This window comes from Falco biarmicus, chromosome 6 (genome assembly GCF_023638135.1).
Source record: "Falco biarmicus isolate bFalBia1 chromosome 6, bFalBia1.pri, whole genome shotgun sequence".
Classification (NCBI taxonomy): Eukaryota; Metazoa; Chordata; class Aves; order Falconiformes; family Falconidae; genus Falco; species Falco biarmicus.
In genome coordinates, this window is record NC_079293.1 from 13,075,406 (window position 1) to 13,102,692 (window position 27,287).

The 27,287-nt window shown below is 37.9% G+C and overlaps 1 protein-coding gene across 4 annotated transcripts in view; it reads right to left on the bottom strand.

Moving 5' to 3' along the window:
- Positions 1 to 27,287, bottom strand: part of COL19A1 (collagen type XIX alpha 1 chain) — a 203,154-nt gene that overhangs the window by 126,672 nt on the left and 49,195 nt on the right. For 3 of the 4 annotated variants that reach the window (XM_056343495.1, XM_056343499.1, XM_056343497.1), the window contains 2 exons: positions 9,949 to 10,002; positions 6,097 to 6,141 (listed from right to left, as the gene is read on the bottom strand). In XM_056343495.1, the coding sequence (XP_056199470.1) occupies positions 6,097 to 6,141; positions 9,949 to 10,002 (99 nt within the window). The remainder of the gene's footprint in view (positions 1 to 6,096; positions 6,142 to 9,948; positions 10,003 to 27,287) is intronic. The other variant, XM_056343496.1, reaches the window with a different exon arrangement.

The following is a 27,287-nucleotide window of genomic DNA, read 5'->3' on the forward strand; positions in this document are numbered from 1 at the left end:
AAAGCTGATTCCTTCTTCATTTATTTATGCTTAATTTAAGAAGAGCACACTGAAGATTGTGAAATAAAAGACTACACCTGGGGACAAACTGGAATTTTATAGCCTTGTGAGTTCAGAATGGATGGAAGACAGAGGAGTATTTTATTAGGTGTGATAGGATGAAGTAGAAAATGTTGAACCTCCAGGAAACTTTCTTGACACTAAGATCTATTAAGAATTTTCTTCTAAAGGAAACAGAGGAAGCCCTAGTTCCTGGGATAATTCAAACTGTACTTCACAAAATAGTAAATATATACAAAGAACATCCTGCATTTAGAAGAAAATGAAGCAGATGACAATTTTTTCTACACTTAGGCTGTACAAGCCCCAGAGTCCTCCTCTCTTCTCACATGTAAACACAGTCAAAAACACAATCAAAACATACAAAAAGTAAAGATAAAAGGAAGAAACTCTGGAAATAAGGAATGACTATCATTACGGTTTTACTCTCAGTTTTTCTTAGTCCAATAAATATAACTTTACTTATATCCTTTTACTGAGAAATATCCATCAGAGAATTACAGTAAAAGAACGACTTCCCAAAGAACAAGTGTTTACAAGTGCATATCACAGCTCCAACAACATATACTGCTCAATAGCTCAGCTCCAATGACATCCAGTTTTAAAATCCTCTATGCCAAATGTGAGATGGGAGGGGAATAAGCTTTATAAAAGAAAGCAACAAGTCAAGGAGAATTGCAGTTGAAGAGTTCCTCTCCAGAGCACAGCCATCCTCCAACACTATTACAAATTCTGAGTCTTCCGAGATATTGACTAGTACGGAATCTAGTCTATATAACAGCATACTTGTCTCTCTGAGTTCAAACAGAGACAGGGATCATATACTAGTATTTTGAAGCAGCTAAGCAAGGCAAGGAATTTAGGTTTCCCAGCTCTGTGAAATCACTTTTATCTATCAGTGACAATCCAGTCATGTTTGCTCAGCTATAATTAACATGTAAATGTGTTGAAAAGAAAGAAGAAAACAAATACACAGAAGGCTGCAACAATGAAAAAAAAAAGATTGCCCTTGTGAATAAAACTGCATTTAGAAGATAGATGCAGGGATAAACTTCAGCTATGGGAATTGATACAGCTGAGGTGAATGGAGCTGTGATCAGACAACTCAACAGCTTCCTGCCAGTTTTCATACTAACAAATTTTAAGATTCTCCCTTTTTTGATACTTGACAAATTTTGAGGACACCATCAGGTTTCATTTATGTTGAACAGTCTATTTTGTAACTATTTGTATTGGAAAATGAACTGTTCCATAGGATTTCAGCAAACCTAAGCTAAAATCATACCAGAGATTGCATATGCATCCATCATCTGAGCAACCACACACAATGCTACCAAACAAGCATTCCGTGACAGCTCCTGTGAGGAAGACAGCATCAGCTGACAGGTGATGAGATATTTAAGCAAGGGCATGGGTCACCGCCAGATGTGATGCTCCAAAACAAGAGTACAAATGTATATACACATTAAAATACAGATTAAAAAAATCTGCCTATAACATATTCTGGTGAACAATGTTAGTCCATACTGCCAATTAAATGTAAGCATTAAATGTTCACATCTCACCCCTGCCAATATTTGGAAAAAACCCCAAACCAAAACAAAAACTCAACCCCCTCAAACTATTATCACTTTTTATTGTTCTCTTTTTTTACATTTACTTATAATGTGATCACACATGCCAGATCGGAAAAAATATCACATTCATGTTCCCTGTCCATAAAGTTATAGGATAATTGAGGCTGTACTTGACCTTAGGAGTTCTCTAATCCAACCTCCTGCTCAAAGCAGGGCTCAGCTATGGAGTCAGGCCAGGTTGCTTGTGGCTGCTCTTGAAAACTTAAAGAAAAAAGGCTGCAGAACCGCTGCAGGCAACCTCTTCCAGAGCTTTGCTGTCCTATCACAGAAAAGTATTAACTGGGCATTAAAAACAAACACAGATGTATGTTGAAAAAGAAACTGTCTGGCTGTTCTTTGTGCTTATCCAATTAGAAATCAGTCCAAGTGATACCTTGCATAACTTTGATACTATTAACAGAAAATGGTAAAAACATTTAAGATAATCTGATCTCCAGTATTTTCATGAGGCAAGCCTTTCTTTAGTTTATTTCCTTTTCTGTAACTAGGATAAAAAGTGCAGACCACTACAAGAGGAAATTACTTCCATAATAAACAATACTATTAAAATTAAAACCCCTTTCCTAATGGCTACACACATCTTCCTTGCTGCACTTTCAGGACATTGCTTCGCACGCACAACAGACACAGCAAATACAACATTCCCTTCCTCTTTGCAGCAGTGTTATGTATTTAAAGATTGTTTACATATTTTGTTTCAGCTGACTCTACACTAAGTAATCTTCATTCATGCAATCCTTCCTCAAAGGTTATGTGTTTGTGAGTGCAATCATTCTCAGTGCTCTTCTTACAAAAGCCTTTAAGTTGAAGCCTTACCAATACCAAATAGCACAGGACTATTTAGTTAGTGGTGCAGACAATATTTGACTTTAAAATGTCTTAGTAAGAGTCTTTCACTTGCAGCTGCCTGACTTCATTTAGCTGTGTTTAGCTTCTGATCCAAATAATCCTCAGATTTTAAATTTGGGTTTTTTTCAGCTCAGATATTTTTTTCCCCTACAGGTAGTTCCCTGCACTTGTTCCTTCTGCATTGGATTCTATTTTTTTGAGTCTACATCTCTGATTTGCCAAGAACATTCCAGATTTTAAACCTTTCTTCCAGTTATTATCAGTCCCTCCTGACCTCCTATTAACATAAAGTGTAATACTCACACTTTCTATCCGATACTGTAAAATTACAATTCTGAACTGTATTAGAATGAGGATGGATCCAGATGATATAGTCTGCCTTCCTGGCAGCAAACCAAGTAAAACTACTCTCAGCATATGCTTTTTCAGTCATACTGTAGAAGGGTAGATCAATGTTTTTCTTGCAGCTATAAGACAATCGTATAAGACAATATCATTATTTAAGAAACATAAAGAAAATAGAATACAAAGGAGAATTAATGAAAGTGTATTTCCCGTGGAAGGAAAACTTGCAGCATAACACATGCATACACGGTCTGTAACTTCTCTTACTACTACTGGCTTCTGTAAGAGCGAACCAAGTTCAACCAAGACCAAAAAAAGGAGGAAGACAGAACAAGACTTCTGGATTCCTCAAGGAAAACCAGTGTGGCAAAGAAACCTTTAAACAGCTTAAAACAATCTGCTTCAATAGTTTAAATTACAAATGCCTCCTGTATCTTTAATTTACATATGATCACTCATTTTTGCCTCCAGTGCCTACGACTCCCTCACGTCTCCAGAGCTTGTTCTGCCAAAGTAGAATATAGTACAATAAAAGACAAAGTCAACTAGTCTGATTTGGTGAACCGAGAGGTGTAAGGCTGAGTTGGTTTCAAGTATTCAGTCCTATGGAATGATATAGTCACCATAACAAAAATACAGGATTTTTCATGTGAATGTACTTCTGCACAGGGTTTGGAATGGCAACTACCTCATGTTTAGGCAGCTGTGTTCCACTCTAAGCGATATGCAAAACAGAGTGTGCATATTAAGGAACAAGACAGTGTTTGCAAGATTATGCAGAATATTTTGGTATTAGGAAAAATCAGATTTTAATTTCCACGCTTTTTAATTGTGTTTGTTACACACACATTACTACAACTATTTTATTTTGTGACACGATGTTAAAATGTAAAGCTGTTGATATGTTTTTAATACTGGATTTCAGTAGCTGGAAACAGCATTGTTGCTCTTCAATAATTATTTGAATTAAGGCTAAACTGAGTAACTGGCAAAGCCCAGGCTATGACCTACTTCCCATAATCTTGAAACAGTCTTTCCTTACAAATCATGATGCGTAGCTTTTGATGAGACTGTCCCAAATTAATTTTGAGTGATCATTGGTAAATACAGATCCTTCCACTCATATATTTCCCTTTATTTGAAGGACAGTTGAATACATTATTAATAGTTACACTGGAAATACTTTTAAATGGGATCCTGTAACTAACTCCTGAAGTTACAAGACAAAAAAAAAAAAAAAAAAAAAAGTCTCAATGTGCTGACTCAACTTCTACATAAGAAAAATGCTACTACCAATGGTTGGGTCATTTTATTTCTGCCTTAAAATAAGGGAAATCAAGCAAAAAGAGTGGCAGCAACAGCTGGAATCATGTGCCTGTGTCCAAACACAATCTATTCATAAAACTCTAGGAAAGCACAGCACAGCTGCAGAGCAATTATGAAGAAAAAAAAAAAAAAAAAGAAAAAAGAAGAAAAAATTCACAAGCCCTTCAGAACTGATGAATAATGATGCCACCAAGGAAATAAGATCTGTCGTGGAGTTAGAAACACTCAAGCTTAACAAGTGCTTTTTTAAAGAGGCTCAATCTTCACATTATAAATCTTAGTTGCTATGGATGCTGGTTTTCTACTTCTTATACTTCCTCCTTCCTGAGTACTGGAATACTTCCTCCTAAAAAACTCTCTGCAATTTAAATGTGCTTAAATTTTTATTAATCCATAGCATGCTTTCTTTAAATTATGAACAGGGGAAAGCTGGCTGACACTTCGAAAGAAGTATGGTGGGTAGGTGCATATATCCATGTCCAAAGCAGCCTAACTCACAAATACATTGCACTTTTTTTAAGATTCAGAAGCTGCCACCTACTCTCCATTTTATTCAGTCTGAATATTGCCAGAATAGCAGTATCTGTCATTCTTCATATTTACGTTATACAAGTTCAGCAGAAATGTTTGTGCACCTTTTTCACACAGTGAGCTGAAGCACAGAGTAACTATCCATGATACAAGGAAAGACTCTTAATCTAGGTTGCCTAATCCAAATCAGCTAAAACTAGTGAAAAAGCAGTAACCAGCCAGTAACATGGTTAGGAGCTGAAGTTTCAAACATAAACTATCGCCATTGTTATTTTAATTCCTATTAGGCAAGCTAAGAACAGGCTCTTCCTTCCACTTGTCCCTCAAAACAGACTTGCATTGGATGACATGTGAATACCGACTGGTCTGAAGCCACACAAGGTTAGGTTGCATCACCTAGAGTGAATGCCCAGGCTGGTGTTCTGTGAGCCAAGACAGCCTTACACAGGGCCAGTTAAATTCCCATTTTAAAGCACAAATTTGGAACTGTATCTGGAGACTGCAAAGCATCTGCAATTAGGACAAACTCCTTCAAGTTCCATTTCTGATGCTCACTGGTTAAGAACAAGGAAAGGCTTCTCCTAGAATTTATACTCCAAAACTTTTTAAGACTGTCGAGAGACTAAGAGTGTTTTTAGGGCAACATGCCAGTCCATCAGGCAAAGGGACTGAACTTCTAGTCTGAGGAAGAGGTAAATGCACCTGCATTCAAGCTTTGGCATTTGCAGTGAAGTCAATTTACTCTGAGTCAGGTGTGTGCAGGAGACAAAACTCACATTAACTACTGCATAGGTACACAGAAGTATATAAATGAAAACTAAGCTTTTTAGATTAGCGGTCAGTTATGCTGTAGCAACTGTTAAATTTTGTTATTGCAGTAAATTTATGTTCTTAGGAAAAAAGTGTGTAAAACATTTAGTATCAATATTTATAATCAACAGTGTAAGTTTCTATAAAAGTGCACTTTTAATGCATAAAAGCAATAATTAAGTACTAGAAATACCCACACACTATTTCATCATACATTTCATGCTAAATAAATAAACATTTACTAGTTACCATAAAAATAAGAGCAGTAAACACTACTGGACTCCAATGGTTATGGTTCTGTTAGATTTCATTATTATATCTTTAAGAAAAAAAGGTTCTAAAAGAAGCACTGATGACACTGATTAACACACATAAAAACCTAGTTCTTAAGCTTTTCAAGACTCATTTACATAGCAAAAACTTATGAATTGTATTCATGAAAGACTTAAGGAAGACCTTCAGAACAAAGCTCTACTTGGTTCACCATGAATCACATAGTTAAACCAAAAAAATTAATAACACAAACAGAGTAATTTACCTTTTCACCTTCTTCACCTCTGCTACCCACAAAGCCACGTTCACCCTGGAACACAATAAAATAAAATAAAAATCTCAAAAATAACATTCCTCAAATTATAGCATTCTTTAAAATAGTTTTATTGCACTGAATTTTTATTATGGGATTATAACAGAAGAAATAATTTTGATACTGATTCTTTCATTCGAAAAGGTGTGAACCTCTACAAAAAAATGACACTGCTTTCTATATTTTTGTCAATTAACAGTACTCAATCATTTGTCCATTCAGCCTAAGGGATTCTCTCCACTTTAAATATTCTGAATTACTCATTTGTGTTAAACTTGCTCATTACAGTCCAGCTATTCTTCTGCAGAACAGGTTTTAATTCTTATTAATGCCTTCATTTTAAATTCTAAATATGACCAGTTGGCTGTGAAGGCCTCCAAAATCCAAGACAATTGAGAAAAATATGCAGATACAATTTATGTAAAGAAAACTCATTCCTTTCACTTTGAAAGCCACATCCAATTACCCAAGTATTTAAAAAACAAACAAACAAAAAAAACCAACAGAAGAGGTGAATTTTCAAACATTCAAGATCAGCTTGTTTCAGCAGTCTGAATTCTTTATTTGATGATATTTCAATAAAAAAACCTGTTATAATGCTTTTCAAAATAACTTTCCCTCAGAAACAAAAATCTTACTGTACAATCTTACTATATTAATGTCTTTGTCAAAAAGTTTGCACCCTGTCTATATTATAACAAGAATGACACTTGGTTTAGAACTTTATTAATGTATACTTGTATGTTTTGTGAGACATTCAGCAGACATACAGCCAAAATTGTATACTTGTAACAAAAACTCTCATAAAAGCCCCCAAACAGTCTTTTTCTCCCCCAAATTATCTAGCAGGAGATAGTTTGCATCTTTGCCAGTCTGTAGGATTCAGTCTCACTGCCTCAGTACAACATACATGATTTTTACAGGTCAAAGATGAAAAGACTGGAAAATTTCCAAAATAAAGCATATGGCATTTTCCAAATTACTTAAAAAAAATTAGAATGAGCAATGTCTAAATAGTCTTTCACCCTTCAGAAAGTGTAACTTCCTTATATAGAAGTCTACGTTTTATATGAGGTTAACTAGAACAGCAGGCTACAACTTGAATTTCTAGCAGTGTTTTGTCAAGTCCTTCAACTGATACAGCATCATGTACTACATATCTGGTAATTAAATTCAAAGCTTTGGAGATTTGCAGATGTATAGATTACCAGATAGTTCTGGACTTTTCATTAACCATCTGCACTGGCTGCTTTTTGTTTGTTTATTTTGGCTATCAGCAGCTTAGGCGTCAGTTTTACAGGCAGGCCCAAGACAAGCACGCAAAATGTGGTCTAGTGAAATAACCTCTCACATGTCCTCACCTACACATAATTTCTGAATGTATGCAACTTCTGTTCTGCTTATCTCTTTTCCCTTTCTCACAAAAGGTTGGACCAGTTGTTCTTTTGAGGTCTCCTCCAGTCTGGGTTGTTCTATGACTCTACGGCTCCCATTCTTCTCCAACTGTTGGACATAAAACACAGCTAACGCTTACTCACTTCTGCCTAATTCCTAGAAGCTCCCTCAGTACCCCTGGATGCACACTGGTACCTTCAAATGGCCAGATAGCTTAAGTGCTCCTTAACACTCTCTTCCCCTTCAGTGGGCAACCTTTCGCTATCACACACTCTGCTAGGAGGCTTAAGTAACCTGGGAGGTCTGAGGGCAAACTTGATTAGTGAAAACCACGGCAAAACAAGCATTGTATACTCTCGGCCTTTTCCGTGTCCCCCACCCCATTAAGCACTAGGTCAACATTTTCTTCACCCTTGTTTTTCCTATGGATGCACTTAACAGAAGCCCTTCATGCTGCCCTTCAAGTCCCTCATTAGTTTCAATTCCAGATGAGTTTCTGGTTTCCTAATTCCATTGCCACATGCTCTGGCAATGTTTCTGTATTCCTACTGGGTACCTTACCCCTTCTTCCACTGTTTGCTTTCTTTTTGTGCTTGAGCTCAGTCAGGAGCTCCTTGTTCATCCATGCTGGCCTTCTGCCACACTTGATCAACTCCCTGCACATCAGCATGGACTGTTCTTGGGATTTTAGGAAGCTGTCCTTGAAGATCAACCAGGCTGTGCTCCTTAGGCCTGCAGGACAGTCTCAGTCGCTCCTTGGCCTCCTCTTTGCTGGACTCAGGAAAAGCCTAGCTCCTTGAAACTCTCCTCAAAGGTCTTGTTTTCTAGGCCCCTGAACATACCCTAGCTCCCTGCTGGATCCTCTCTGGTTTCTCCACATCTCTTGAAGAAGTGAGGGTGGAAGACCCCTCGAAACATGACACAGCATACCAGATGCACCACCACCAAAGGGGGGGAAATATCTTTTCCTTATCTGCCAGCTGCAGTTTTACTAACATAGTCCAGTATGTGGTTCACTTTATTCCCAACAGGAGAGCACTGTTAGCTCATAAGTCAGCCTCACATCTACGTCCAGGTCCTTTTCAACTCAACCAGTCAGTCCTCTGCTTGTACCAATCCACGGGGGGGATTAACTAATTCCTTCTTTTTCAGAAATACAGTCCAAGTGTCCAGATGTTTTGCACATATTTGATTAAAAAAAAAGTATTTCCAATTAGAGAAAATAAGAAATACAGTCAACAGAAAGCATAGAGAAAGAAGTTTAGGTAATTTCCACTTGACAGCATTAAAAATATAATGGTATGAGGCACTGGTAAGTTACTTCAAAGAATTTGAATGTAGCAGAAATAAAAATGTGAAAGTTGCAAAACAACACATTTATGACTGGCTTATATTCTCATTTCTGTGGCAGAATTCTCATATCAAGTTAAGCAAAATGTTTCATACAAGCTTTTTCTTGGACAATTACTGATGACTTGTCTTGTTACTCATTGCAGGACTGCTGATCTGATTTTCAGTGTTTTAAATATGCTTGCAATACAACCCAATGAGATGCTGGCTTTGAACGTATAAATTGATAGACCGTGGTAAGCATGTTGCTGAACTCAATGCTGGCTACCTCATCTACAGAAAATAAGTTCCTTCCTTCCCTCTGTGCTATATTACAGGAAGTACCTGCCCTAAAGATACACAAATCAGCCTTTGCATCAAGGTCATACTGCAGAACACGTGAAATTTTAATATGAACAAAATAATGTGGGTTTTTTGTGTAGTCCCTTAATTTGTGGAAGCAGCAGAACTATTTCCCCAACAATTTTCTAAGAGGAATTAGCTTGACAGATGCATGTGACATTAATATTTCATTCCAAATACTCATGGTTAAACACAGCTGCAATCAACAGAACACAAAATCTGACCATGAAAAGAGTCAGACAACTTCAACAAATATTACCAGCAAGGTTTATAACACAAATGTCTCTTTTTGCAAGTTGTGGCATTACTACAATATTCCACCTCTGAAGAGGAGCAAAAGCTGAAATTGAAGATTTGAAGAAGCAGTGCTGTCTCTCATCTCATTTTGCTGAGATCATGAGACTCAAATTTCAGATTTTTTAATCTGCTGTCTTGTGGCTGGAAAGACCTGCACAGTTCTGAGACTTGGGCAACTGTTCTTAATGCAAAATAATACTGATAGGCAGGTCTGTGCCACCACGTCACAGAGCCTTTCTCTTTTGAAAGAGAATCCGATAGTAAAGTTCCTCAGTCACATTATACAACTCAGAAACTGGATATGCAATTCAAATACAATTTTAGATACTGGACAGCTGGCAAAAAGGATGTTAAAAGTGAAAATATATAAAATAAGAAATGTTTTGTTTGGTTGTCATTGTTTTGTTTTTTTTTTTTTACCTTGGAACCAGTAAGACCAGGTATGCCAGGAGCACCTACTAAGCCAGCTTCCCCCTGAAACAAAATGTACATATCCATCATTTTACGCACCTAACTCATGACTGAGCTAAATTAAGAGAAAAAGACATCTGGACATGTATTGCTTTTGATTTCTTTTTTACAGAACAGCTGAATTGATTTCTAGGATCATTTATGTCTGTTGACTTCTATGTGTTTAAAATACATTTCACATTCAAAATATTAGGCAATTAATTACAGGTTATCTAATTAGGTAGCAGATATAGTTGTAGATTGCTTCAGACAACTAGACAACAAAAAAGATTAGAATTTGGACCACATGAAATTCTTTCTTGCTTTATTTCAGGCCCTGATTCAGAAAAAGAATACTACAGAAGATACTTGCTTACTACTCAAGCACCTAAAATCCCAGCATGGGTGCCACAGTTTCCGCTTTCTTTCTAACACCCATTAGGTGCTTGAGCCCACAGGGATCTACACTTAAACCATTAGGTCCCACAGGGAGTTGAACATATGAAGCTGACTGCTGGTTTCTAGGCTCTGCTCAAAGGGGAGTTTCAGATCTTTCCCCATTTTAGAGGGGTGCCCAACCAACCCAGCAGGAAGAAATGCAAATCTTGATCCTGTGCAACCAGGTAGACAAAAGTCTGTTTCTCCTACCTTCTAAGTGAATGTTCAGTATATGTTATTAAATTACTGCCTCATCTACCCCACATTTCAAAAGAGCAAACTAAGTCATCTGTACAGTTAACTGTTAGTCACCTCCTGTCTCCAAAATTACTTTCTTCTTGCACTGTCCATGAAAATTGAAAATCTGATTTGGGTTTGTAAATTTCATTCAGGAAGCTGGATGCTTAAAAGTTATGTTTAGGTAATTGAGCATAAGCGCACCTTGTCAATAAAAAGTGTTTTTAAAAGGCAAACTATCCAAGCTGAGTAACATGGTGAACTTAATCTTCAATATCTGAATAAGGACTAGTTGAGCAAAAGAAAAAAAGAAAAAACAACCCACACAATGGCTCTGAGTTGAAAGCTACAGACAATTTAACTTTGCATTTAATGTGGGGTTTTCCAAGGAAAAGATGTAGTTAAAAAAACTAGTTGTATCTCATTTAGAATCAAAATATAAAATATTGCAGCAGTTTCCTTTTCCATTCCTTCTTAATCAGCATGTTAAACAATTACAGATCTAGTGAGAACCAGGCTCTGCCACTCAATGCTAAGAACCACCCTCCATTTACATATTCATTAAATATGCCCCTGTGAAGTACATTAACTTTGGTCTCAATAAATCTAAAGTTACAGAGTTAAGTTCTGTTAGAAGAATTCATCCATGCTCATAAGACCTCAAGTGAGAGCTTAGAAGACTTATTAAAGGAATCTAAAATCAGATGCTTTCTCCATTCCATTCATGGGTCTTAATTACTTGACAGAAGCTTACCCTAGTAACGCGCACACCATCCAATTCAGTTTTCTAGCCAAGCCAGAATGCAGCAACAAAATAAAGTTTTGAAAGTTCACTTGTTTGATTCCAAGCCAAGCAGAAGACAAATGCCTCACAGACGCAAAAAGAAAGAAAAAAAAATAGAGACAAAGCAAAAACTCCAATGTCTCTGAACAGAAAGAACCAATAAAAGAACAATTACTCATCAAAATGATACAAGTAATTAAGCAAATAAATACAAAGCACTCGTGATATACAAGAATTAAAATACAGCTTAAAATAGCTTGTTAAAATGGCATTTTTCTAACTCTACTCATGGCACGGTTTCCAACATCTTCCTTCCAACTCCCCTCTGTAAAAATAGATGCTAGCATGTTGGAGAAAAATTCTAATTAATCATTACAAGTCATCCTTAGTCCTTCATTTTCTCCAGATTTACAGCATGAATTCAGAAAAATCCTTCATAGTCTAATAGTTACCAGATAATATTTCATCTTCCCTGCTATATTGGATCACTGTAAACTAGAAAAAACCCAAACACATTCACTGTTTTTTCTGTGGAGACAAGCCACAGATGTTTTGCCTTGCACTGTTTAATCAGTGTTCTACAAATTATTATCCCTTCAACACAACAATGCAAAAGTAACATCCTGCATCAATACTGAGTCTTATTAAATCCGAAATGATTAATGTTGTGGTTGCTTTAACTAGTTCAGAAACGTGCAGTGTATTTATAATCATGGTTCTTAATGTATTTATCATTTATTGATTTTGCGGTTTGCAACTATACTGCAAAACCCTATACAATTAGAGATTCAGTTTATACCTAAAGGTTTAAGACAGAGAGTAAGATGCTTTGTATCTGTGTACTTAGCAACTTTATTAGAATGCATTTACATTGATTTTTATACCTTGACTTCCACATTTAGCTATTTCCCCCCTAAAGAAGACACTTTCACATAAAAAAGATTAAAAAAAAATAAAAGGAGAGGCTATCTTAACATACAAGTATGTAAACTTGCAAATGCATTCGTTGCTTGTACAACCAAAAAATATGGTGCCAAAAATTAATTAGGCATCACATTATCTAATCACACACACAAAATAAATGAAAAATAAAAAAGCATTGAGAGGAACTTGTATCAATCACTTGGAATGTGTTTTGCTATTTGGAACATTTTAAGCATTAACATGATTTATAACAGCAAATATGCTGGAACTTCATGAGATTCTCTTCAAGGCTGGGAAAGAGAAACAATTACTGTAAAATACTTTAAGCATTTTGCAGATATGATTCTGCAAAATTAAAAAAAAACAAAAACAAAAAACAAAACACCAAGAAGCGGTCAGATGCTACTCCATCCTCAATATGAAACCCAAACATTTTTCCTTTTATTTTTTAAATTTACTAGGGCACTGTCAGGAGCTTGATTTACAGAATAGGCTTGGTACTCCAGGGTTACTAGCAAGGAAACTCATCTTAATAGAAGTAAAATCAGCGCAGTCAAACACTACTTACTGTTTTGATAATTTATGATATGTGCCTTCCATTACCCTGAGTATGCCAGACCCTTGGAATAATCTAATAGCCGGGTGTTTTAAAATGAGGACAACTATTTTTAGCATTGCAGAAATGGAGTGGAATGTTCAACAACATACTGTCAGAGGGCTCGAGCAGCATCCTCCCCCGTGGAGCACGTACCAAGCCAGTCCAGAGCCACCAGCGGGGGCAGAGATTTGCCTTTAACAAATAAAAATCCCACACCAATTATACTCCATTATATGACATCTTCCTTAGCTTGCTGAAATATTTCCTTGTTTCAGTAAATAGGCTCCTGTTAATGGTTAGGATCACCTGATAAAGTATTAATTACATAAAAATATATTCAGCTGATACTTAACTAAGAGTTGCCCCATGAATTTCCTGGATTAGTCATGTCAGGAAGTTTCTGCTAAACATTATGACATTTTGGTTTCACTGCATCTGCTGATCCTTGTTCCCACTTCATTACTGCTGAACTACTAGTACTCAGCCCTTGCTCAGTGCTATCTGTGATACAAACGCAACCCATGCCAGCAAGCACAAGATCTTCCCTTAAAATAACCTGATGAAGAAGGGCTTGTGACAGGTAAATAGTTTCTTTCCTTTGCTCTGTCCTGCTCCCACAGCAGCCCCAGCAGAGCAGATATGCCTAGGTTTGGCCAAAGGGGTGAGGGCTGCTCAGAGGACTCTTGTCCTGGTGATCAGGGCTCCTGTGGCTTTTTTATGTAGCTGCTCGAGAGAAAGGCAAATGAGAATAGCTCTGCTTTTCCTTTGCAACTCATAACATAATCTGAGTTAAAGAGGCATCAATTTTTCCTCATTCCCAAGCCTTCCTCAGATTCATCTTTGGGACAAGAATGATTTGCTTATCCATTCAGGCAACTAGATGTAATACACTCCAAATTAAACAACACTTGAAAATTTACATTTTAGTGCACTGCATACAAACTAATGAATCAGCAGCCAGAGGCAGCTCAGAGTTCAGAGAACACGGCTCCCTACTCCAGACTGCACTCTTCAGTTGGCATTGTTTTCTTTTTTGCTGTTAGCACGTTCAAAAAACACATAACTCGCACAATTTCTATATTCAAATATAAAAACACATACTGCACAAATAAAGAGCATAAGTCAAAGTCCATTTCTATATTTTGATCCCACAAATTATTTTCACACATCAGAAGTCAGAGAGGTTGTTCTGAAAAGCCTGAGGTGAAAGGTCACCCCCATTTATTTTCATGCATAACTACAGGCTGATATATTGCAGTTTTGTTTTGGTTTTCTTTCAAAAACTTATAATGAAATGACTGAAGCCTTTATGATAGATGTCAAGGAGCAGCTTTTATACCATCAATAAAAGTATCAGCAGAAGCAGAGCCTCTGCTGCCAGGAGGTGTTATTTCTGCCTTTGGCAAATACAAGCAATAATCAGTGCTGTTGCATGTCCCTGAAGAAGTGACAACTGCTGCTTTTTGACCTTCTTCATCCAGAATCACAGAATCATGGAATTGTTTAGGTTGAAAAGACCTTTGAGATCATCAAGTCCAACTGTTAACCTAGCACTGCCAAGTCCCTCACTAAACCATGTCACCAAGTACCGTGTCTACATGTTTTTTAAATACCTCCAGGGATGGTGACCCAACTACTTCCTTGGGCAGCTTCTTCCAGTGCTTGACAACTCTTTCAGTGAAGAAATTTTTCCTAATATCCAATCTAAACCTCCCTTGGTGCAACTTGTGGCTGTTTCCTCCCAGGTAACAAGCGATAGGATAAGAGTAGAGATCGACACCCACCCTGCCACAGTCTCCTTTTAGGTAGCTTGAAGCGAGCAATAAGGTCCCCCCTGAGCCTCCTTTTCTCCAGACTAAAAAAAAAACATTTCCTCAGCCGCTCCTCATGGGACTTACTCTCTAGACCCTTCCCCAGCTCCGTTGCCCGTCTCTGGACATGCTCCAGCACCTCAATGTCCCTCTTGCAGTGAGTGGCCCAAACCTGAGCCCAGGATTCGAGGTGCAGCCTCACCAGTGCCGAGTACAGGAGGACAACCACTTCCCTGGTCCTGCTGGCCATGCTGTTTCTGATACAAGCCAGGATGCTGTCGGCCCTCCTGGGCACACTGCTGGCTCACGTTCAGCCATCCATCAACCAGCACCCCCAGGGCCTTTTCTGCCAGGCAGCTTTCCAGCCACTCTGCCCCAAGCCAAAGGCATGGTTCCAGTCACTGCTCTTAAATGCCACTGATTTCAAACAGAACAGAACTGGACTGCAAGGAACTAAACAGCAAAAAGGAGAAAAACAAAGGCAGACTGCATTATAAGCACATAAGCAGAACCTTGGGTGGTTTAGGTTTAGGTCTTCAGTTGTGAGAAGAAACTCATTAGCCTCTGTGGAGCCCTCAGGGGCTGTAATGATGGGGCTTTACAAGCAAGGGCAAAGTTCTAGACAATGTGGTTGGTAGGTTCTCCTCATTTTGTCTCACTGTGTCCTACAGCCTTCCTCTACTTTTCAGACTGAGTTAAATGACTCAGCTAACAGCTTTTTTTAGTAGCCCACCACCCAGTTGATTCCTTAGGTAAGAAGCACACTATACTTTAAAAAAAATATAATTGATGTTATCCTCTTCTATGTGGTAGAGTGTTATTTAAAAACGAACCGCAGACATTAATTGAATGTGGACTTAAAAACAATCCAGTTCAGTTGACCTACAGCACCATACACGGAACATAAAGAAAATGCAAACAAAAACCGTAAGAACACTTCCGGTAGAGTACTGAGGATAGGCTTCTGGCTGCAAAAAGTTCTCAAAGATTCATAACATCTTACGGATGAACAGCTGAGAAAATTAAGTCTAGCTAGTTGGATATTTCTATCATCTGAAGCAACACAGTAGAATAATTTTTTGAGGTGATCCTGTACTTCTGGACAACTGATAGATTTTTGTGACAATGTTTTTCCCGTTACAGTAGACCTGATAAAAGAAAAATTGCCTGACTTACACACCACCTATTGATTTATTTAACACTGTGTTAAAGAAAATCTAAACCCTATTAAAGCTTCAACAGAACTGGAAATCCACCTAATTGGCCTGAAACAATATCTGAAATGCAATAATGTTAAAGGTAAGTTAAAAAGCATTATCCAATATTAATGAATTGCTGAGGTCTTTTCAAAATAACAAAACATATTACAACTATTATATTCACCATAATAATTAGGTCCCCAATTTTATATTAGGAAGGTAAACAGCACGGATCAACCTCTTAGATGTCAGAGGCTATTCTTTACTGCAGGAACTATCATGATCATCACCCATTTCCATAAACTGAAGATTCAGGAGGCAGATTCTCAGCTGGTAGAAATGTCAGTTTACACTATTAAAGATCTGTTACACAGATTAAACACTATTACAACTAATGTCTAACCACAGAGATATGAAATGCAAAAAAAAGTGGTAGCAAAACTATGGATTTAAGGTTAATCAAAAATAAACAGACCACATATAGACTGGAATTTCTAATCTAGGAACTAACTCAGATGAGTACTTCTGAAATACCATATTGTTGGTGTGCTTGTGTAGCTGCAAACCTCCTACAAACTACTGATAAACAAAGCAGTTCAAGATACAGTTTCCGTGTCTCCGTTATACTCAGAAGTTTAAGACTTTACCAAGAAATCTATCTCCTCACTTCAAAAACAATGCCTTTTAACATTTGATGTATTTTGGAGACAGGCTAGCATTTGGATGAAGAGGATATACTGACCACACATCTCGGATTCCAACAGACAGTTCCCCACCTGTGAATCTGGGATCAGCAGATCTGTTGTCAGCACAGGAGCCCTAGGAACTGCTCCCTAAAGGTAAGCCTCCAGATGTACCCCATTACTATCAATTCTGAGCAGCTCTGTGGGGAACAGCAACAGCTCAGCCAAGTAGGGTTGTAATTTTTCCTTTCAGGCCCTTTTCTTAACCTGTTTGAGGCTTATTAGGCTACTCCATACGGCACATCTGAGATACCTGACAGAGCAAAGCGACTCCACTATCCAAGGACACAGGCCCTCTGCATGAGTTTTTAATCATCTTCTCACTAAAATCCAATGTTTATGCAGAGAATCAACACTACTCTGACAGGCATTTCTCCTGCTGCATTCCTTTCTCATTCTTCCGAGGTTGAGCAGAAGTACTGCCAGTACACTGTAATCTACAGGGTGGTATTTTTTCTGGGTATTTCACAATATTGACATTACAACTCCATCACTGCAAAGAGCCACGCATCTTTGTTAACAGTTCCTGAAGTCTCACCTTTTTCCACTTCATGGATTTGATACCAGAAAAGAAAAATGTTCAGATTAAAGTATGAAGAGATGGGGGCCAGGGGGAGGAGAGAAAAACTAGCCATAGTCACTATTACACTACACATTCTAAGCTAAGTCTCTAAGAATTCACATCAATCAAAGATGATTTGTAAGAGCATCCTGATACTCTACTATTTCCACTGCTGGTTTTGCCAGCAGAGTTTCTAGCATGGCACTGACTAACAAATGCCACAAAGATTGTAAATTCTTCCACTCAGAGTTATTAAAATAACCTCCCCAAAGTGTAACTAAATAAACAGGCCACCCCTGAGACAATCTCTCTCCAATTAGCCAGTGTGCTGTATGTAGCCTGCAATAAAATCAATAAGGAATAGCATTGTACACTATTTATTCTCATCTGTTTAGTAGTTTCCCACCTTCGCTCTTTCCTTGTAGCCTTGGGTGCATCTCTGTCAATGCTGTATGCTCCTGTGGGCAGGGATTTTCTTTTACTCCAGGCTTGTGCTACACTCTACAAGGAAGTCCCAAGACCGTCTCACGTTCTAGGAACACGCATGAACACAGAGTATAACAGCTATACCCCAGAGTCCAGCATTCTCCTCCCATGCATACTCTTTAAGGACATTTTCATTCTAAGAAGTAGACAGCTAAATAAACATTTCCTGAGATATTATTGTGAACAGCTATAAATAATATGCTGTGTATCTGTCACGTGTAAAGGTAACAGGCTTCAACTGTTAAATAAAGTTAACTAGGGATTAATTCCTCATATTTAGTGTTTTTCTTATTCCAAACTAAAATTATATTAACTTCATTTGTAAGGGAAAATCAGAGGAACTGACATTCACAACAAAAAGGGAACATAGTGAAAGAGGCGTTAATTCTGAAGAAAAAGCATCAGCCGACTAGCTTCTCAGTATCTGTAAAAAAAATAAAAATAATTCTGGCTTATGTGAGGTACTTGTTAAATACAAGTCAAACACCTGTCAACCAGCTGGGCTGCGTGTCACTGCCGAGCCATCTGCAGAAACACACCCCGCGCCAGTTGCTTTACTTAGTGTGGCCTGGGAACAAGAATCCATTAGACAGAAAGTCAACAGAGGAATTAGCAGCACTTTTTCTTTTAGTGCCCTTCCACTTACTTGTTTGACTTCTTGTGTTTCTATTTTTGGGAGCCTCATGCCAGAGCAACAGTGCTGACTGCTGATTAGACAAGACTTGGCCCAGCCTCAGCGTGTCACATTGATTTAATCGATTCAGATTTGAAACACACAGTATGAATGTTAGGTGTTGATAAATACTGGCTAGCATCAGGAATCAAAAAACCCCCACAATATTCTGTTTTGTAATACCTATGAATGATTCTACTATATGAATAAAAAGCAGTTTTTATTTCCAAGAACTTGTTATCTATGAATTTTAAAAAGCAATTTACATGGAATTTGGAATATTATTGTGTATTATATATTACATAATAATATATATGTATTATTAGTCTTAGAAATTATTGTATAATATAATAATTATAACGTTATAATTAGCAATATGATAAATTATATTATCATTTTTAATTTGGGAGGGAGGAAGTAGTATATTCGTTGACATTAAAAATGCACACCTGAGCGGAATTTATTTTAAAAATTATATAACTAACAACTTACCCACCAAAAAAAAGGGCAAAGAGTTAATAGGCCACAAGTCACAGTAGGCAACAGCATTATCTATAACCTCTGCTTGTACTGTGTATAAATTTTCTACTGCATGAAGGTTTTTTTTGTTGTTGTTAAAAATCTCATGCACTACATTATACATAAATCAAATGCAGTACAGTAACATAAGTTACCCATAATTATCCCAATATAGATCAATGACTCCTAAGATGGAAAATCTAGTATTTGGTGAAGTCCAGTATCTAAATCCTCAAAAGACGATAAACAAAACTAAGCAGACTGTGTCAGACAAGCTGTACAATGCTGCAGTACAGTGGGAAAGTTCCTTCCTCCCCAATTACTCCATCTCCTGCAACACACTGCTGCCAGTTTTTACAATGCGAAATCTTGCGATAATGGGCGGTTTTCTTAAAGCTCTACTTTCTGATGAGATGTGAAAAGCTCAGAATATGAGTTGCAAAACCTGCAGTCTCTAGCCCTCACAACTGAAAGAGGAAAAATAAAATAAATTAAAAAACTAATGCCACAGAAGCCTCACAGAAAGAACTGTGTAAATATAATTTACGAAGAACTGAAGAATTCTCAAGTCTCCCCCTGCCCTTTCAAAGTCTGTGAGGTCCTGGCTGAGGCTTTTCAAACACATAAGAATCCCAGAGCCCTGCAGACTCACAGCTAGAGTATTCACGAATCTCTGATTACGGAACAAAGAGCTGCATTTAATGACTGCATTATTTAATCACCCCATTATTTTTTACTTCCACGTTACATAACATGCTAACAAAAGCCTGTCCTGCATGGCAGCGTGCCACCCTCAGCTTTGCTGCCGGCAGCCCAGACCCCTAGAAAATGGAGGGTGACCTCTGGTTTCTTTGGCCACACCTCACATCACAATAGCGGCCGCTGCCCCGTGACCGGCCATGTTATGCTGGTTGTTACAGTTTCATTGCAAACACCAGAGGGTATATACCCTTCCGCCCTCAAGCTTCTCTCACCAATGTCACTTGCCTCAAGGAGCCCATGGCTTTGATGCCAAGCAATACAGGCATTAGCGTCTGGCTCCCAAAATGCATTTGCACTTCTGCTCTACTGAGACTTACCAATTTGACTTTGAGGGAAACCACAAGAGGACAGAAGACAATGCCTCCACCTTCCTCAGATAGGCTAGCTGGCAGACTGAAGTATAATTGGTTCTTTTTTTACCCCTCAAAAAGAAACAATTCTTTAATTAAAAGCGAAGTCTCTGCTCACCAACAGTACACAACCTGCAGTGGTCACTAGCACCGTTCCCACCAGAACTGGAAGTAACACCAAGGCAGTGTCACTGCCTGCAAGACAATTTGATTCCATGGAGCCTTCTATTGAGAACCGAACTGAACTGCTGTCATTTAGCTTTAGGAATTGAAAAACCAGGGAGCTCAACAGTTCCTGGAGTTGTGAACTGCAAAAATCACCTAATAAGGGAAAAATAAGTCAGCAGAGCAGACAGCTCTCTGGAATCAAATTTATGATCAAAGGCTATTCAAAACACTTCCTTGTAATGCTAAGTAGAAAGCGAGAGCAAGCAAGCAAGAGCTATACATGCTGAAGCAATGAAACAAGTTTTGAAAAACATAATAGTCTAAAGTGTATTTGCCCAGTAAGATTTTTAGAAAGCATATTTATACATCAGAAAGCTATTGAAAGTGACTGTTTCCATATTCATCCATCTCTTAAAATCATATGTGTGTTGATTATACACAAAGATATCACTGAAAACACAAAGAGAATACAAAACTCATATCAAATTTGTTGCCATAATAGATGGTGTCCAACTGCCTGATTTCCAATGGCCAGCAATTCTGAAATTCAAGTCTTTAAACTTAGCGGTAATAAAGTTTCCAGTTGGAAAACACTCTCTTTTTGTGGCTAATTTTTTCCTATATTAGTGATTATACCCTTTTTAACTCTATTGGAGACTCCAGAATAAAGTAGTACAAGGATTTTTTCAAAAGCTACATAACTTGCATGATTAATGTCCATTCTTGATCTAAAAATATTGAAATATAATTGATCAGCAATTACAGGAGCTCAGAATTTGGGTGGCACTGAGCAAAAGACAGACAAACTGAGTAAGATGGCTTTAAGCAGTACCTGTCCAGTACTCCACACACATTTTTGGAAGTTTTCTCAGAGATGTCGATGAGCTACCTTGGAAATAACCCAACCCCTGTTAAGTATCTGTATAGCATGTGAAATGCGGAAGACACTGTGTCCAGAGATCTTTCAAGGCAGTTGCAAGGAAAATACTGAAATACTACAAACTCAACATCAATGTCTCCTAAGATTTGTATAATTGCATGAGTGATTGATGCTCCAGGAGCATGCGCTGAACTGGCATAATAGGTCATATATCAATGGCTCTTCTGCAAAACCAAATATGCCTCAGAAAATTCTGGACAGAGTTTCCAGAGTCTAGCTGGAGCAATGTGGAAAGCAGGTCAATGGTCACAAGGATATTCATGATGACGTGATTTGATTTGGATGTACATTGAACAAGTTTCTGGTTGTGGATTTTATCATGTAGCTAACCCTGGAGTAACTCAGTATGGAGATGGGTATCAAAAGCATCTCTGAAAGTAATGTGAAGTTCCTTGCTGTATTAGCATGTCATTTATAATTTTTCCAAAAATTTAAATTAAATAAAATATATATTTAAATCATATTGGAAAATGAAGTGCTGGACCTTTCTAAACCATGTTTTATATTGAGCTTCTGAATTAATTTTCTTCTTAAAGAAAGAAAACCTTATAGTACAGCATTTTTCAAACTAATTTTCTCAGGTACCGCTAAGGGAAAGGGGAGTTCTTCCCACCAGGCAAGGCAAAGGAAGCTGTTCAGGAAGTGTTAACACGTTCTTTTGATGGTGCACACATACCAATGACTTTTGAAGTACAACTAGCACTCATTGGTAGAGCTCTGGAAATGTACCTTCATTTTTTCTCTTGTTCAACTTCAAATATAAATCTAGGTTGTGCAGTGATAAACATTGTTTTTATTCACATAAGCATTGCTTTCTCCTTTCAGTCTAAACTGTTTATTTTATTAATACACTGTGGAAGCACCCATACAACGCAGTAGCAAATGCACAGCACATTGAATATTTCACTGCTTCTTCAGGCTTACTGTGCAAAACCAGCTATTTTGAAAAGCTTTCTCAACACATTTAATATTTTAGGATGGCTGTTCATAATCTAGATTGCAAAAAAATTAGTGCAAAAGCCTACAACAGTAAAGCTAAGTCATTTGAAAGTCAAACGTTAAAAGCAAATGGTCTCACAAGTATTTTACAAAATGTAGTTTATGAAACATAGATATACATCTCCACATCACTATGAATTGTGTACCACGAACCATAAGAAAGCAATTACTGTGAAGTAAATTTGGATAATTTGGATAAAGGGGAACAGACAATAAAAGTTTGATTTTGTAAGTCTTCTGAATTACATTTCTGGCTACATCAGTTTTATTTTTCAGAATGCAGTGACCAAGAAAGAAAAGTATTTTCATAATAGAAAAAAACCCCACACAAACATGAAACGGTCAGGAACAGAGCCAATTGCTCACCTTAAGTCTAAGCCTTGCTGCCATCAGCACATTCTTAGAATCTTAAGAGCTTTTTGGCTAGCAAGACCCATAACACACATAAGCCACAACTCCCCAAGAGGCTTAGTATTTCATATCAATGTACATGTCATGGTGGCAACCTATCTCTCAGAACCAGGAGCTATTCTACTAAACTTTTCAAAAAGACACAGAGATCGTCCACCCCTTAAAACGTGATAAGCTAAAAGGGTTGAGAGGTTCATCTTGACTGCCCAGGCACCACAGAACAGCAAAAAACCCCCACCAACCCAAAATCCCAAACAGGACTACATCACCTAGCACCCAGGATGTAAATAAACTTTTAATTTGGTGCTTCATTGTCATGGTATTATAGACCCAGAAGCAGAGAGAAATAAAGGACTTCAGTTTATTCTGAAGTTATTTATGAAGTTATTTAACTTCAGTTATTTGGCTGAGCATCTCAAAAAAATCTCAACTATACAGAGACAAATCAAATCCAGCTTGTTCAAGTGTACAAAAAGCTCAGGAAGGAAAGGGACAGAATGAACTCCCTGTAAATGAGAGCACAAAGATCAGCTGGCTCCCCCACCCCCAAAAAAAGTCTAAGAACACATTTTTAAGGCTCAAATACTTGATCTTCCAGTCACGGTTCAAAGTGTAGACCCCCTTAAGTTGTCAAACTATTTGAAAGCCTAGAAGCATACTGCAAAAGGAGGATCCAACACATTATACACTTCATGCAAAGTCCAACTGTTTCCTGGGCTGGAATAGCAGAAAGACTAACCATTCTCTCCCTACACAAAGTGTATGGCAGTGAAGTTGACCAACCTTATGCGTACCAATCCCCCAGTAGGTGCTATGAAAAGGACCTGCACATACGCATCCTCTATGGAAGCAGTACGACACTATGACTTCAGTAAATGGGAAGCCTGCAGGCCTCACCAACAGAAGAATCCTCGCACCTTTTCAGTACAACAGGAACACTAGGAAAATGAACTTTTAAAATAGGAATACTTTCCAGCAGTGTATATCAACCTTGCTCAGATTACAGTAGCATTGTGACCCTGCACACAGCAATGGTGTGTGAGTACCATTCTTAACGGCAGAGCTATCAGTTCTCATCAAAGTGAGGTTAGTCTAACTGCTAGATAAGGGTTGCTTAACTTGTGGCGCCTGATCTCCAGCAGGTTATCCTACAGCTTAGAGCACTCCGGTCACCTCAAACCTCCCCCTCAGGGACAGATTTAATTTCTCAGGCGGTACAGCCAGCACTGGCTGCTATCCAGTTATACTAAATGGTTTCAGAAGTGTACCCAGAGACAATGTCACTTGCTGATTGCCAGAAAGCAGCCTAACACAGCGCTTCCCTTGACACGTGTTTCTTCTGTCCTCACAGACTTTGCTGAATACCTCCAGAAGGCCACAGTATAAGGTCTCACACACACAGTGGTTCTGATTTACCACAGCATTCCAGTTCTTCTTCTATCATGGTTTGACGGATACCTTGAAGAAGTATCCCTAGAAGGCTGAACTACAAATCAGTCCTGATTGCAGGAAGGGGATGATGGCAATGTATTCCCTATCTTTTGGTAGTCTATAAATGAAGAGAGTTTCCTTCCAAAGGAGGACTATTACCTTCCTTTTCTTTTTTTTAGAACTATAAAATAACACCACAGAACACTCTCCTCTGATACTCTCAAGAATTTGTTCTGTTGCCCTAATTAGGATCTACTATTTAAAAAATATCTCCTAAGACGGTTCCCTGAAAAAGAACAGCGATGAAGGAACTAGGTAGTTAGATATCAAATAGAGTCATATATGTGACTCCATGATCTAATGTGTTGTGACTTTGGGAGCCTGAAGTAGAGCTCTACAGTGACTGCATTTGATTCTTGACTCTCTAGATTGGTCATCAGCACTGTCACACCAACGGCTTTTGCCCTGAAGGCAGATGAGATGACAGGCATGTTGCGGTGTGTTGCCAGTCAGTGGAAACCTCATTTTTTACATGTAACAGGCCTGAACACTCATTTGTTTTCTTTTGGATATTCAGGCCTAGAGTCATCAAGACTTAAAATTTGTTCTCCGTATTAGCCGACAGCAGATCCCACCTCTCAAACAGCAAGAACCTCCTACAAGTCTATAGCACTTAGATCTGCACCTATTAGCCGGTACAGCTGTTGCAAAACCACTGCAGCATTTAGCAAATGGGAAATTATGTTTTCACTGATAATGTCTTAGAACTGACAGAGGGCCAAGTGTCACATTTGAAGACAGCCTGCAGATATGTGAGGTACACAATCTATTTTCCCACTTCAGATCCCTGAAAGTCAAGGTCATACATGACGCCTTACAGACTTCTCACCTTTTACACAGCTCTTGAAAATTAATTACATGACCATGGAGCATTTTCCTGGGAGACTCTCCTGGTAAGATTCTCTCAAGACAGACAGTATATTGGATAGGATTATTCTAATTTTAATTTTTCACAACAATGTCAGGTACATTTGAATTTATCAGTTCTACAGAAACAGGCCTTCTAATAGTCAAGTTTATCTTATTTTAAGGTAAACTTCTAAAACAGATCAAATGAACTGATACTGTTTCTTACGCACAGCAAAATGAGTAAGACCTCTCATGAATTTATTCTCTGAACCTTTCCCCAGGGAAGGAAGTATGAACAATGGAGTACTGCCGTGGATAGTTTTTGGGTGTATCAGAAAGAGCCCCTCTGCTCTCTGAAGTCTCAAACTGCATTTACATAAAAAATTAATTCTTTCGTTTCTTTTCTTCCTGTTTCTAACTAGTGACTCAGGGATCACACATGCACAAAGCTCTGAAAAATACAGTGCAGAAAAACATAAAAATAGCCACAGCAGTCAAACATAACATCTTCAACAAAAGATAATGCATATTCAAGGGTTTAAAAGGATAAACAGCAGTAGTTCCTGAGAATGCTCTCCCAGCATTGCACAGTCTGCACCTCAACTTCCTCAAACAGAGGAGATGCCTTTGTATATAACAGTGCTGACAGTATTTTTATTCCTTTGCTATGTTCACTTGTCTTTGCGTCTACAGCATCCAGAACATCCTAGAGAAATGAGCACAAAAATAAGAGATGCATGCAAATTTACATAGCTCTTGATCCATCAGTTGAGAGACAAGAGCACGTTAACACCATTCACAACAGGAGGAAGACAGAGCGATTCTACCTCCAGAAAGGAGCTAGTAATACCCTGTACTGCTCTGCATAGCCATGACAACTCTGGCTAGCAGAAGCTGGGTGTCTGGATCTCAGTTTCTTCATCTAGCTATGCATGTACAAAATATTTTGTTTGCCTTTTTTTTTTTTTTTTTTTTGTTTGTTTTAAAACAGCTCTTGGTTTTGCCAGTTTCAGATTCCACGGTAGTTCATTTTTAATTTGCAACAACAGTATGGCTTTTATGTAGTCTGAATTAAGAGTTATAGCGTTCAGAAAAGTAAAGTGTCTGGATATTAAATTTGATCTGACTGTTGAGCCTTACATAAACTAACAGGAGCTTTGGGATTTGGCCTGACAGTGAATCTGCAAGGCGCTAAGCAAAAAAAACCCAAACAGTATTAACCATGGAAACTATAATAATAACTTGTACTGGAAAAGCAATGCAGCCTGACAAATTTAAAGGAAGATAACATCAGAGAAGGAGCTACAGCAACAGCCAAGGGAAAATACAGCTTCATTCTAGATCAATCTCATTCAATCTACAATGTTATACAATAACTCTTTCCATTAATTTACATCTGGGAGCACGGTCAAAGCTGTCTAGCTGGATCAAACCAAAGGTTTCTCTGGTCCAATATATGACAATTACAGCAACAACAGATGCCTACAGAAAAGTGTAACAACAGGGCAACCATAAAGACTTCTCCAGTGGGTTCCCCAGACTTCAGAATCTTGGAGCTCAAGAACTTTCAGACAAGCAGCAGTGTCTGACACACTCCATGGTTTTTTATTTCATCAACTTTCTAATAAATTTTCAGACCGTTTAAATCCTGTGGCAGTGTTCAAACTGCAGTCACATAATAGAAAGAATGAGGTCATTCTATTCTTTTTGAACTTGATGTCAGATAGGTTTGATATCCTAGTTCTCACGCTAAAAAGGAGAGTAAAATAAATAAATAAATCAATCCTTATTAATCTTTTCTGTTCCATTCATGATTGTATACAGCACAGATTAGTAGATTTCATCTCAGTTGTGCCTTTTTCAGCTTGAAGTCCACATTGCCACATCTTAATAGAAAGATGCCCAGTGCTCTTGATCACTCTTGACACCTCCTCTGAACTATTTCCAGTAATGCTAGATCCACTTTGAGACGTGGGAACCAGAACTGTATACATCATTCAAGATGCAGCACAATATGGTTTCATTAACAATAGTGAAATTAAGATGCTTTTGTTTCATTCCCTGTTCTCTTCCTAAACATTCCTAAATCCCATTTATTTGACTAGGACTTTAACGGAGTTAGTTTTCATTGCTCTGTAATTCCTAGATCACCTTCCTTAACAGTAATAGTTCAGAGTCCGACAAGAAATACAGTTTGCTTTATTTTTCCTCTTCACCTGCATCACCTTACTGTTACTTTCTCTGAGTTTTATATACCACTTTATGATTCAGTCCCTCAACACTGCAAAGTCCTTTGAACATCTTTGCAGCCTGCTCTTCATTTACCTACCACATATAACTTAGCATCATCAGCAAATATTATTCT